At 44.1% G+C, this 14,358-nt stretch overlaps 1 protein-coding gene across 1 annotated transcript; it reads left to right on the forward strand.

Annotated features, from left to right (window-relative positions):
* Positions 1–410: 410 nt before the first annotated feature.
* On the forward strand, positions 411–12,370 carry wrap53 (WD repeat containing, antisense to TP53). Its single transcript, XM_071519161.1, has 11 exons — positions 411–600; positions 1,070–1,538; positions 1,660–1,846; positions 2,014–2,109; positions 2,921–3,029; positions 4,359–4,447; positions 6,845–7,068; positions 7,891–8,102; positions 9,450–9,553; positions 9,687–9,830; positions 10,662–12,370. Exons 2-11 carry the CDS (start codon positions 1,256–1,258, stop codon positions 10,885–10,887), a joined length of 1,674 nt encoding a protein of 557 aa, XP_071375262.1. The 5' UTR covers positions 411–600; positions 1,070–1,255; the 3' UTR covers positions 10,888–12,370.
* The last annotated feature ends 1,988 nt before the right edge of the window (positions 12,371–14,358 follow it).

A 14,358-nucleotide genomic window follows, 5' to 3' on the forward strand; every position in this document is an offset into this window, starting at 1 on the left:
AATATCCTTCTTGAATCTCACCAAAAATGACTTGACAGGATAATAACGATGAATGATCTTAAAAGAAATTTCTTTCGCTTTGTTAACCAGTAGATATCTGTTAGGAAGAGACCATATCTTTTTCCAACATATGTCCTGAACACGCTCATTCCAGGTTGTAATTACAAAATGCTGAGACACATTCAGTTTGGAATAAGGTGCGGATTTTATTTTTACAGGAAGCAGGTAGAAAACATAATTTTCCTGTAGGTGTGTCGACTGGATCAAGCGAAGGTGTCACATCAGAAGGTCATCAAACAGTGTCTCTGGCATCAGCACGATAATATTGCGAAATTTCAAAGCTGTATTGCACCCCTCACGTCATCAAACGAAACTCTCGCGATAGTTTCAACCACATGGCCGCCCCCAGTGTTTACAACTTCTCGTAATGAACTAGTGAATAAAAATAAAACAAAGTCCACAAGCAGAAAGACTTCGAAGACGTTTTGGTGTGATTCATACTCTCCGGTTTAAGGGGAAAGATTGACACCGCTGAGAAGAAAAGTGTTTTGATCAAAATCCGAACAGAACCAGAGGCCAGGCCAGCCACAACACAGACAGGTAGGTAGCATCAGGCTGCTAGCATTTGGTAACGATAGCGTTAGCAAACGTTACTGTTAGGCGGTCGGTGTTTGGGGCGAAACGTTGAAGCAAACTGAAGCATTTTGTCTTAAAAGCCAATACAGTTTAAGTCATAAGATGGCGGCATTACGTATATAGAATAATAAACGTGTAAGGTAATCCAAGGTAACTATTAAATCGCCAACTTTTACCTGGCTAACGTTAATGGTTTTTGAAATGGTGGGCACGTCAACGGCTAGCCACAGGTGTCCGTTAGTGTTTGTGTAGTTTAGCGTCACTCATTAAGCACTTCTGCCAGCCTCTTTACTGACAGTGGTGTTTACATTTTTTTGCAAGAAGTGCTTTTATATTGTTGCATTGCTTTGAAATGTGTGTGTTGCCATGTTATTATGTTATCAAGTGATCTCACCTGCCCGGTCCCCTCCCCTGTCTGCCCCTCTGTATTCAGGCTAGCGGGTGCTGTGATGTCCCTGTCCCCCAGCAGACTCAAACACCCACACTGCAGGAAGAAGCACTACCCTAGTAGCACTTACCTCACCCACGTCTGACAGCCAACCAGCAGACACGAGGCACAAAGCTGCCACTCGGACACCAGGTAGAGGACTTGAGAGGAGAGATTGAGAAACAAAGAGAGATGTCTGACTCGGTGGGGAGCAGTGAAAGCGGCGGTGTGGCAGGTGTAGGGCAGGACGCAGAGGCAGATAATGAGCCCCCTCAACAGATGCCAGCGTTACCTGAGGGTGACAGCTTGGAGCCAAGGGAGACCCCGGAGGAAGGGGCCTGTCCGTCTGCCAAGCGGCCCCGGCTGAGCGAGGAGGAACAGGACCTGGGGCTGACTGCAGAGCCCCTTGAGACGCATGGAGAAACTGTGGCACAGGCTGGCTTGCTGCAGGAAGACCCAGCCCCACCAGCACAAGGTGGAGTATCTTTAGCCATGATGATGCATCTGTTCTCTGAAATACTGTTACTTTGTCCATACCATTGTCCAGCTTTACGTTCCATTACCTACACAAATTTACTTTGTGGTCCTGTGAACAGGAGTGCCCCTGCAATGTGAGGAGAGATGTCAAGGAGGGGAGGAGGAGGCTGTGAGTGCAGGATGTGAAGTCGAATGCCATCAGAATGGAGATGGAGGTCATGATGCTCCTTTAGAAGAAGGAGAGACGAAACCAGACGAGGAACAGACCACTAATGGATCTGCAGACAGCCCCAGTGAAGGACAGCAGTAAGTGGAGGAAGCATTTTTTTTAATCCACTCTAATTTGAAATAGATGAAAAGGATAGCCTAGCAAGCGAGCTATTTCAGGAAATATTCTGGCTGGGAAGTAGATTTGTGGGTTTGTTTCTCCATCCCTCTGTTTTACACTCTCTTCCTCTCCATCCTGTCTGCAGCCTTGGTCTAGATTTTACCCAGAACCCCCAGATGCTGACTGGTTCCTGGACTGAGTACTCCAACTTCCCAGAGAACTACCTCAAAGGCTGCAAATGGTAATTTCTCCTAATACTAACACAATGCAAAACATGCCATTTGGTTGAGGCTTTAAAGGCGCTATGTGTGTTTTAACATCAATAAATCATTACCATATTAATTTTGAGACATTAGTATAATTACCGTAAACATCTATTACTAATTCTAATCTATTGGCCTCTATGCTGCATTTTACATTGTGTGCCACTGGGTCGGATTTCGTCGGAAATCTGCTGGATTGCTTTCCAGCACAAAACAGGAAGAAGGTGCTGTTCTTCCAGTGCAAACAGAGTTAAAGCTTTCAAGGTTTCTGCCAAAGGGCACACGGTGGAACGAGTGAAAGGCAAATGGAAAATTCACTTCCGACATGTTTATCTGCTTCAGTAAAGCCAAAGAGAAAACAAACAAACGTCCTCTTTTCGGTAGGAAGCAACAGGGTGTATAGGAAGTGTGATCTTAAATTACACTAGCACTAACAATACCACTGGCATGAGATAGAGGCTACCAATTGTCTTGACCATGGTCTCATTTGTTTATGGTAATTTCACCAACGTATCAGTTAATTTGACAATCATACGTTGATGTTTAAAAATGCTACATGCAGCACCTTTAATCTCAAGTAATTCACAGAACTGCTGAGTTACACAGGACGTGATTCCTGTACTTCTTTTTTTAACTTAACCACTGAGCTCAGCTGTGTTTGCAGTCCTCTCCTGCTTATTTCTGACTGTTGTGGCTGCGACATGAAACCAGGAGGCAAGTGCAGGTTGGCTGTTGGTATGTCATCTATCTCTTTCTCCTTTACTCACCCTCTCTCCCTTCCTCCCCTAGGGCCCCTGATGGTTCATGTATCCTGACCAACAGTGCAGACAATGTGCTGCGTGTGTACAACCTCCCTCCAGAGATCTACAGCTACAACTGGGACTTGCTTCCTGAGATGGTGAGCGCACCGATAGCTTACCATGCCGACTAACATTTGGCTACGATCGTTGTTAAACAGCTTCCGAAATATTCTATTTGGAGTCTGTATCTTTTGGCACTGCTATTGTTTGGAGCTGTTTTAAGATGGTTAAAGATGCCAGAATCATGAAGAAACATACAGTACCACAAATCAGCAGCTTGCATTATGTCCTGAGATTCTCCACTGGGATTTTTTGAGCCGTTACAATCACAGATTTCCTTTATCAGTATGTTTATTGGCCCGTAGTAGCCCAGTATTCATTTGTTAATATACACTATGCTTCCAGTTTGTGGTTTCTTAAGTGGATGTTTTTTCTGGGCAAGTACTATAGCGCATAAACGAAAAGCACAGAAAACGGTCTATTTATATATGGATAGCCTATTTCATGTGTGACTAGTTGCAGACAGAAATCAGAAAATGCAACCCTCAGCGTGTCAGCTAATTGGTGACAGCTCGTGTTTTTCCTTGTACAAACATAGATCCAGAGTGTTCAGAGAGCAGGCTGTGTTCATTAGTTGGCCAATCGGATTTAGTGTTTAAACACAATATCTGTCAATATAGTTGTCAATGAGGATACATCAATACCACTTTTTCACTGCTGATACCAATTCATCAAGAAGACCCAAATCCATAATACGAGATTGGTACCTCATGTTGAACCACTACTGTCTGCTACTGGTTTTATTTAGAGTGATTTATTGTGTTAAATATATTTTTTACTGTGAAATATATTGTCTGAGCTTTAGATACAAAGACTCACAATATGTCACGGCTGAGCATCAATTCTGCATGTATTTTGTATAATGATCAGCGAAGAAAAAAAGTGTGTTTCAATCAGTTTAAGTAAATGCTTAAGAAAATGTGTGAATGTAGCCCAATTTTAGCTGATTAAATACATTCTGCATTCTGTATTTAAGCATGGGCCAACATCGAGTGGCAAGCCAATCCCTTAATTATATTACAGGCCAGTAGATTGGGGTCACTGAACAAAAATGATTGAGATATAATCCACTTTCCTCCATTCCAGAGATCTAACATCTTTCTATTTGTGAAATAGGCAGAAAATGGAGCTTTGATGTCTTTGCTTTATTTCTGCCATGTTACTAGTGGCTGTTGATAATGAATTTCACCACTGAGAACAGTCTTTGATACTGTCTTCTAGCCTGGTATCAGCCCAATATCCAGCACCAGTGTCAGTACTGGTGTGTCCCCATGATGCCAGTCAGTTGACCCACTATGATTCCATGCCCTGTGCTTCAATCCTCACATGCCTGGCCATCTTTTTTTTCCTTTTCTTTCCTGTGGCAGAGTCCAGTGCTGAGGATGGCGGAGGGAGACACCATCTACGACTACTGCTGGTACCCCAAGATGAGCTCCCTGGACCCAGACTCCTGCTTGTGAGTTCAGCCTCTTTCACAAGCTACGGCCTTTCGGCAGAACGGTCCGTGCGCCTCACCTCTCAGCCGCACGGATAGATCTTAGGCTAAGCTAAACAAGACATTTAAAGTTCACTCTGAAGGTCAACCTGCAAGCTGGTGAAGGGTGTAGGCAGAAAGGGTATAAGGTTGTTTATTGAGGGTCGTGTCACTGAGTGATTGGTGTTTCTTATAAATTCCCAGATCTCAAGTTTTTGGAGTTAGTCACTGTGTGTGTGTGCGTAAGAGAGAGTGTGTGTGCGTCTGTGTGGTTAAGCCTGTCTAACAGACTATCAGAATAGAGAAGATAGTGTTGTGTGCATCTGACTCATACTTTGATCCCCATGGTATTTGCGCTGGATGTGGGAGCCGGCTGCCAGCGTGGAGACTGGAGAGAGGCTGTAAAAGCTTTCTTGTGTCTCTCATTATGAGTGAAGAGTTGGCCTTCGTCTTGTATGCCTCTGCATCTGCTTCTGTCGCAAACCCGCTCGGCTGTTTGAGGGCCGTAGTGCTTTTCAGCATGACTCAGCCCGCTAACAGCACTCCAGACACCACCTAAAGGGCCTCATGATTCCCCGACTTGGGGTTTCTCTTTTCATCTGTTTCTCCCTTCCACTGTGTGTGTGTGTGTGTGTGTGTGTCTGGAGGCTTTTAAAATGCCATAATTATGACATTGCCGTGTGTTTGTGCGTGCGCGCTGAGGCAAAGCCAACATCAATAACACCCAGCCGTCAATGTGGAGAATGCCCATCGTCAATGGCAAAAGAGGTAAAGACCCACTAACGAGCCGAAGCCCGGTTGCCAAGGGCGTGCGCTGTGTATACCGCCGCCACCTCACCACCCCCAGCTCCCATCATCCTCCGGTTATTGCCCCCGCCATCCGACACTTCCCTCTGATCGGGGCCCAGCGTGGGCACCGCTCCACCCCGCCATCAGACAGCCTTTCTTGGGCGAGAGGAGAGGAGAAGGGGGAGGGAGGTCAGGGGCTGGAGGTCCGAGGATGAGAGTTGTGTAAACAGCACGAGGGTACGATTAATGTGCACGATGAGCCACTTGAGAGGCCTGTGTGTGTCTGCCAAAGCCGGGCACCATCTCTCTGTCTGTAATGAGGATGAGGATGCTAGTAGGAGCTGACAGCGGATGCCCTTTATCTTATTCAGATCACTGCTACACTTCAGAGACCGGCTCTTGCAGGACAGGTGGTTGGACACGCTGAGAGTACATTTTTACGGGGTGAAGTTGGCACTGTTGCTCAAGACTTGTAATGCTCAGCAAGATAAAAGGTTGGGATTGTTAAGCCCATCTATCTCTTACCTTTTGTCTCTCCTTCCTCCCTCCTTCTCCCCCTCTTTTCACATCCTCCCTTTTGTCTCTCGCTGCTTCTCCCCCTCCCCTCCTTGATCGTTCCATCTGCCAGAAGCCGTGTGTTGTTGATGCCCCTCCTGTAGAGAGGGAAGAAGGGCCACTGTTGTGGCTCGGTTAAGTTGCGCTGAGTTCTAGGCAGGGCTCCAAGCTAGCAGCAGTCTAGCATTATAATTGGGCATTTCCCTGCACTGGAACAAAGCCGCGGCTCAGAGGGGCCGTAACAGAACACGGCAGCAGCGGTAGGGGCTAATTTCCTTTGTCTAATTGAGCTGCAGTGATGTTTGAGCATTTGTTCAGCGCCCAACAATTAGAGTTAAAAAGGCATGCCTCTGTTTTTGGCCCTGAGTTGAATAAATAAGAATGTGCTGTGGTATTGTCTCCGTAATGGTGGCAGGGGTGACGGGTATCCTTTTCATACATTAGTGACCTCAGATGATTGCTTTGGATTTATTGGTGTTGATGCATTCTGATGGCTGGTGCCGTTGGGTTTTGAAACAAGAAAATTAAAATAGTGATGGAAATGCATAACCAAGGTTAAAGGGATCCCAGTAACCTCTTTTTATATGAATTTAAGTAGCAACTTTTGTGGCACAGGTACAGCTTTTCCAAGTGCAAAGCCAACATTTAATTTATTTTTTTTTCTTCCTCCAGCTTTTATGAACAAATACTGATCCTGACCTATACCCTTACATTCACTGCACACTACATCGTCGTTCTGGGTTTTATATGTGTGTACTGAACCTCTTACATGAGTCATTTGTACCATGTTTCAATGAATGCTAGCTGTTAAGCAAATTGCCCTTCAGGGACAATAAAGATTTACTTCACTCAATATTATTTCTCAGGATTATTTTTACCCTCTCACTACAAACTTTTCATCATTCATCATCAACTCTCTATTCCTTGATCCCTCTCCATCAATCTATTTGTCTTATTATCTCTCTCTCTCTTTCCCTCTCTGCCTTTCTTCTTCTCTGTTCACTCACTCGTCTCTGTGATATCTGCCTCCTCCAGTCTAGCCAGCAGTAGCCGCGACAACCCGGTCCACGTGTGGGACGCGTTTTACGGGGAGGTGCGGGCCAGTTTCCGACCATACAACCACCTGGACGAGCTGACGGCGGCCCACTCCCTCTGCTTCTCCCCCGACGGCTCGCAGCTCTACTGCGGCTTCGACAAAACCGTCCGGGTGTTCTACACCGAGCGTCCCGGCAGAGACTGTGAGGAGAGACCCACCATAGGTCAGCCATCAGCTACTCTCTCACAGCGGGGCCTACCGGGGCTAGACAGAGCCTGGGTTCAGCTTAAAATGTTTTCTTTCTTTTCATCTAAAGTAGAGCGGACATTCTCCTCACCTTTTTTTTTAGTGTTTTTAATTCTTTATAAAGTGGGAATTAGCGAGGGACACAAAGTAGGAGAGACTGTAATAGGATTCAATCCTAGGCCAGGGGTGTCATACGTTGTAGGTAGGCTACTTAACCACTGTCTGTAGTCATCTGGGTGTTGTTCCCTTATGAGGAATGGTAACTCATCAAACGTGGTAACAAGATGCAAAATGACGCACACAAGGGATGTTTTGAAGGTAATGAGTAAGCCTTAGCCCTGCTGCACGGGCAACTCACCATCCTGCTCAGGCTAAGAACATTACTGTCTATGATTTCTTTCCCCGTTCGGCTCCATCAGCTCTGCTTGATGCGTAATAACTGGGAATTACGTGTGGGTGTACGGCCCATCTCAAAAACAGGTGATGTGATACTCGTGAGGTCTGTGCCAAACCCCTGCTTCTGCAAGTAAAATATTTTGTTTTCTTAAGACAGAGTGAGAAGGGTAAAAACATGAAATGGAAAAACAACCGATACAAGTCGGGCTTTAGTACTGAGTATCTTTGTGCGTGCGTGCAGGCATGAAAAATGTATTTGTTCCCCTCAGGGACGTAATCGGGAACTCAGAAGCCGGCAAAAAGTGGTCCTTCATTAGAAATGAATGGGAGTTGTGTCCTGCGAACCTGTTGAAAGCCTGAACACCCTGCCAACTGCCACTCCTGTCTCTTGTCTCCCCTCCAGTGAAGAAGCAGGGCCAAAGTGGCATCATCTCCTGCTTTGCCTTCAGCCCCTGCCTGTCTGTTTACGCCTGTGGCTCCTACTCTCGCAGCGCCGGCCTCTACTCCTGCCAAGACGGCACCCCGCTGGCACTGCTGCCGACCCGCCACCACGGAGGCCTCACCCACCTGCTCTTCTCCCCCGACGGCAACTACCTGTACACCGGCGGGCGCAAGGTGAGGGCACCAACACACACGTTAATCACACATACTTGCATTCAACAACACGCAGAGGAGAGAGATGGCTGCTTCACTTGGGTTTTTGTTCTCGAACACACATACCATCAGTGGGCTTTGTGTGTTAACTAGGAAACGCATGAATTTGCTCAGATATTGTATTGCAAAACCGGTTTACACAAGCATTATAGCATTTATCGAAGTTTTTGGATAAGAGCTTTGTGTGCTTTGTTGAGGTTTAAGACAAGGAGGGTAGACATTTAAAAATATTTTGTAGTTTTCTGTTGACCCCCTAAAGCGAAATGCTCTTTTTGTTTGTCCCTCCCTCCCTCCCTCCACAGGGAGGTCAGAGGTCAGGGTCAGCTACAGAACAGTGGTCATGGAGCTGGTAGGGATTCAGTGTCTTGCTCATGGACACTTCAGCAGGGCAGAGGTTTGCTGTCACAGGGGTTTGAACCTGCGCCTTCTGGTTGAAGGTAGTCTCCCTACTCACTGCCCCACCCGTTGCTCCATTTACATGCTAGTAGACAAATGTTATTATAGTTATGGACTTTTTTATGAGTTTTTATTTTTATATAGTTTCCTTTTTTTTTTTTTTTTCAGTTTAGCTTTAGTTCATTTGCAGTGTGGGTTTGGTAGTTTTAAGTTTTTTTTTAATTTTAAGTTTTATTGTTATTTAATTTCAGTTGTAGTTGTATTTTTGGTATGGGTGGTGTATTTACAGTTATAATGATAGAAGTTCAGAACAGGTATTTTGTATATGCTTGCAACTGGTATCCTGTAATAGTAAGTAGTAAAAGATAATTCTAATTCTTTTTAAAATAAATTCTTTTAAAAATTCAGTAAAAATAGCCTAAGATTCTCTGCCCAATTTTTTTTTTTTTTTATCCTGCACATACACAAAAAGACAAAAACATTTGACTATATTTTTATTTTATGTAGACAACATAATTTTTGTTCAGTTTTAGTCTTTTCACGGTCTTTGTATTTATATTTCAGTTTTACGACAATGGTTTTTAACACCTAGTTTACTATATTAACCTCATTTGGAAACTTGAATGGAAACCTCAATAGTATCTACAAGTTCTTGCATTTAGGTTAGGTGAGAAACTTAGCATTTCTCCATAGGAACATCAACAAAGAAAATAATTGTTAATTCGTTCAGAATGTCATGTCTATTGTCTAAAAAGTCTGGGAGGTAAATCGTAGAGCAGTGAAACTCTGGCCTTGCATGTGGGCGCACAGTAAGCACTACTTTGCCTCATTACGCCCACTTTGAGCACAGCCATGAACAAGAGGCTGTTGTGAATTGCATATTTGTGTGTGTGTTTGTGTTTGTATGTGTAGGATCCAGAGATCCTGTGCTGGGACCTGAGGGAGCCGGGCAAGGTCGTGTTCTCTCTCAAGAGGAACGTGGCCACTAACCAACGCATCTACTTCGACCTGGACATGTAAGTTTACTTCACCAGCCAGAACGCTACTCAGTGAGAGGTGTGTGAGCTTGAAGTGTGTCACAGGGCTGGTTTCACCTCTGGCAGTTGTATTATATCTATTGTCCATGGAGGTTTCTTTGTGTGTGTCTAGGTCAGGCAGGTACCTGCTGAGCGGGGACACAGAGGGAGTGGTGTCGATATGGGACACCCAAACAGCTCCTTCTGATGGCAGTGAGGAGCTACTGCAACCTCAGCTCCAGTTCCAGGCCCACTGGGACTGCACCAATGGCATCAGGTATTGTTGCTAAGAAATGTAGCTTTGATCCCAACAGTGTTGGGTGGTGACGCCCAACAGCATTGAGTAATGTAGCAAATGACTGCTGAATTTTTGGTAATGGTAGTACAGTTACAAATCTAAAAGCTAAGTTATCATCCCCTTTGAATATCAGATTGAAGTCGATTTATCCGAACACTATATCCCACCACCATCCCCCAATTTGTTTTTGTCATAAATAAGCTAGTCATTGTCCTCTCAGTTGACACAGACATGCACTGCGACTAGATGACTAGATGAAAAGAACATTGCTGTCAATTGTAAACTGTGTGCTGGTACAAAAAAAATAGGTACAAAAAGGTACAAACAAAAACAAGATGTCAAATCTCCCAAAGCACCAAACTGTTGGCAAAAGAAAAGGACAAGCAGAGAGCAGCCACCAACAGCTCTAGGCAGCAGAGAGAAATTACTTATGCAAATGTATGTGGATATGTGTAAAACACTTTTGGAAATTTAGGTATTTAAATCCTTGTCACTGACTGCGCCGCTGTTTGCCTGCCTGCTGCGTTGTGCTGTCTGGTTCCACTCACTCACACAAAAGCACAGGAGAGGCAAATGAATTGTTCTAATACGAGAGGATACACCTGGCAATTTTGGAGGTGTAGTGGAAAAGTAATATAAATAGTGTAACAAATTATTATGTGTTTGATAAAATATGTTTGAGAATAGTTCAGAGATCACATTCAAATAAACTCATAATTAATTAGTTCTATATGAATGAATGTGCCATGGGACTGTGCAGTATTACTTATATCTTCTCTCCCTCTGTGTCTCCGTCCGCCTCTCCTCCAGCATTCATCCCTTCATGCCGTTGTTGGCGTCGTCCAGCGGGCAGCGCCAGTTCCTGTGGCCCGGAGACAGCGAGGGCGACTCGGCCTCAGAAGGCGAGGCGGGCGAGGCCGTGATGTCGCCGCGGGAGACGCGTCATGACAACGCCCTGACGCTGTGGTGGGCCGGCCCGCTCGGCCCCGCCGCAGAGGACGGCCAGCAGCAGAATACAGCGGCGGTGGAGGCCTAAGTGCCTGTTACTCCAACCAGCTGACCCCCCTCCTCCTCCTCTGGTCAGTGACATTAAGTCTTGAGATGAAGAACCATTTTTGTTTTTGTGGGGGTTTTTTTAACAGCCAATGTACATTTGCAGTGTACATATACAGCCAAAGTTGTATATTCAATCCAAATAATTTTGGAGAGTGAATGTTAACACATCACCTACTAGTTACAGCCTTTATTATCTTTACTATACACTATTACTTGTGCAGTGTTTAAATTAAAGGATTTGGAAATATCACACATCTCTAAATATGAAACGGGCCGATAGGGTTCTTTGTCTGAAAGCCTCAGTTATTGTTCCTCTAATGCCGCTGCCAAGGTGGTAACTAAGTTCCAGGATTGAATCTATATGCCATGGCTGTGGTCAGTGTTGGAAAGCAGGGGAGTTTGAAAGTTTTCTTAAAAGGCCCCCACCCATACTCAGGTTGAGACCCAACAGGGAATGGAGCTGCATATGGACGGGGTCAAGGTCAAATCTGTCTCAGTTCTGTCAATTCAGTGGTTAAATTTTCATTTAATTTAGTCAAAGTTCCCCACTTTTGAATTTTCTAGAGAATCCATTTCCTGAATTGGTTGAATTGAAAGCGGATTAACCCAGTGTCCATTCTACTGATTGTACCTCCAGTCTGAGTTGTTTCTGTGGGAGTGTTTGTTTACCTGTATGTGGCTGTAATGCTGCCCCGGAGATTCCTAATTGCTATAGTTACAGTAAGTGCCATTCATTCTCAAGCTTTTGTGTTTTTTGTAAACCGGTCGATGGGATCTCCTGTTTTTTATTTTCTTTTTTTAACTATTGTATGTGCCAAGGTGTCGTGTCGCTCCGTGCACACCCATGAAATGTATATTTTTGTAAAGCCATGATGATCATTCTAGTTTTCGAATGTACTCTGTAAGCAGCTAGCTTGATTACTGTAACCTCATAACAATCTGTGAAATTCTTCTTTTTTTAAATATATTCAGAGTGGGTGCACTTATGTAACAGCTGTCTCTGTTGTATGCGTTAATACAGATTGTACTCAGATTACATTTGTCTCTGGGTGAACGGTTATGTTGCAGCACACAACATGGTATTTGTATAAGTGCATTAATAATGTAACGCAGTTCAATCCTTATTTTACTATCCATGGGGTTCTTTGCAGGTTCAGGATTTGCCCAGCCAAAGCCTTGTATCTACAGACATTACAACATTGAGGAGTCTAGAAATTTTATAAGCCTCCAGTGATTCAGGTTTTACTTCTTGGAACAAAATTTTGTTGCCAAGCAATATCAGCTTAATGTCTTGAAATGTGTTTGTTGCCTGAAAATATAACACAAATTTATTGTAAATGTTGTACCAGGCAGCACTAGGAACCATCTAGGCCTTGCTGATTTCACATCACTCTCTAGATGGATGGCTCTGTCTACAACAAATGGCTTTATGATGGTCTTATTCAAGTCGGACTGAATTAAAAGCATCTCTCTTCACAGATTTACTGTCTTATTCTTTTCCATTCTTTGTTTTTACGGCGATTTGGATGCCCTGTAATAATTCTATGATGAATGCAAGATGATTTTACACTCTCCAGTCAAGAGGCGGCTCTTAAAAGCTCAGGGGACTATTAACTTGTGCTTATGAGATGGAAACTATTCATAGCTTTCACCTTTCCCATACACGTTCTGTGTGAATGCACACACTCATGTATTTGATTGTCTGAAACCACAGGGGCAGGCCGAGCGGAGAGCCAAGTTGGAGAGCTCCGCTGTTGTGTTGTGCGGGTTGCTTAGCGACCATCTCCGCCTTGGGAGAGAAAAGTAGGGTGAGAGACAACAAGAAGGGAAAGTGGAGTGTGAGAGTGTGAAAAAAAAGTGTAATTACTGATCCAGTGGTGTGGTGATTGCCACTTGGTGGCGGGGTGGCCTGGACTTGTCTCTGTCTATGTCATCCTTATCATCCCAGGGTGTCTGCTGTTGGCTGCTGGGGACAGAAAGTCTTTGGCTGTGACAAGAGGACGACATCTGACACCATGGAGTCTTTAGAGAGGATGCTGAACCCGACCGCCGTGTCCACCCACAGTCCTGCATTAACACATAGTAGGTGAGACACTGCAGAGTCCCTCCAATGTCCTCCCTGCTTTTCTTTTCCTCTCTCCTTTTTGCCCAATTTGCTTCTGCCATGTCCTCTGACTCATTCACTCTGTTCTCCCTTCTACTGATGCAAACAGAAAACAGTCATTAGGTTCGATTTTGGCGTTTACTAAAAATCTGATATTGGCCAGTCCATATTGTTCGCCTCTGAAATTATGGATATTATGCAGATTGTTTGATTCCATATTTATTGTATAATTTCAATCAATATCACACTGGTTTTCTATGGGAAGACCTTAACCTGAATTGAGTAAAATGCTTTACTTTTGATCTGATTTGATCTGAAGTATGAATGAATATGATTTATTATTGTTAATGTTATTATTATTATTATAGATATTGGTTTCAATGGAGAATTTTAGTCTCACTGAAATCCTGGGAGAAACACTGAATACTTGTCATTTTAAAAAATTCTTGCCATTAAAAATGGTAAAAATGTAAAGAATACAGACACAGTTTTGCTATCATCACTTTCAATCCAAAAATCTGTTATCAGCCTTCAAAAACCCAAATCGGTGAAACCCTAGTCCTCTCACACGCAGTCGACAGTGAAGTCGTTACCTTGATCCCAAGGTAGCTGCAATGTAGTCTTTCCACTTCTGTAGTTAATGAGCCAATCTACATGAAGTGTTGTTTCTGTGCTTCCATTTACGTTGCATTTTGAGTGATTCTCCATGGCCTTGCATAAGTGCTTTCCATTAGACGGGCACACGCACATACACACACACACACAGGCAAACACACAGTCCCAGTGCTCATCACCAGAGAGTGTGTGGAATAGCAAGTAATGGCATCTTGATGTTAAGAAAGACATTTGAAAACAATTATTCAAATGGCTGTCTGCCTGTTGAATCTCCTAATCCTGGAGAGGAGGCACTCAAGCAAACACTCACTGGTCTGACCCTGGCTAAATTAGCATGGAGAGAAGGAGGAGCGTGCAGCTCTGCAGCCGAAGATGCTGCATGTCTAAACTGCTCTCTGGTTTGTCACTCTGACGCTGCTTTGGAGAGGAGCAGGCTTTTTAGAGCATGGAGCAAAAGGAACAGATTTCCTGCAGCTTTTAGAGGTTGTCATACATGACATTTCTCAAAATGTCAGAGGGTTGGGTCCTTCATCTCAGGGAGACTTTGAACCTGTTCGGTAGGCGCTGAGTACAGGGCTTCGCTTTGACCTGGCTCTAACACACACTAGTATAGTTAATAGATTATATCCAACCAAATGTAATTCTACATATACACTGAGTGGCACTTTATTTGGTACACCTCTCCGTTTACACAAACAGCCCAGTTCTCCAGAAAATGTGTCATTATTAAAT

This window comes from Centroberyx affinis, unplaced genomic scaffold (assembly GCF_046629955.1).
Source record: "Centroberyx affinis isolate AG114_WGS23_722 - 3 ecotype Tasmania unplaced genomic scaffold, CSIRO-AGI_Caff_v1 ptg000666l_1, whole genome shotgun sequence".
NCBI classification, from domain to species: domain Eukaryota; kingdom Metazoa; phylum Chordata; class Actinopteri; order Beryciformes; family Berycidae; genus Centroberyx; species Centroberyx affinis.

What these genes read in the sequence shown, in the direction of transcription:
- wrap53 (XM_071519161.1), top strand. Translation starts at nt 1,256, where the DNA reads ATGTCTGACTCGGTGGGGAGCAGTGAAAGCGGCGGTGTGGCAGGTGTA. An exon ending in CCCAGCCCCACCAGCACAAG is followed by an intron (nt 1,539 to 1,659) that starts GTGGAGTATCTT and finishes TCCTGTGAACAG; the next exon opens with GAGTGCCCCTGCAATGTGAG. An exon ending in TGTACACCGGCGGGCGCAAG is followed by an intron (nt 8,103 to 9,449) that starts GTGAGGGCACCA and finishes TTGTATGTGTAG; the next exon opens with GATCCAGAGATCCTGTGCTG.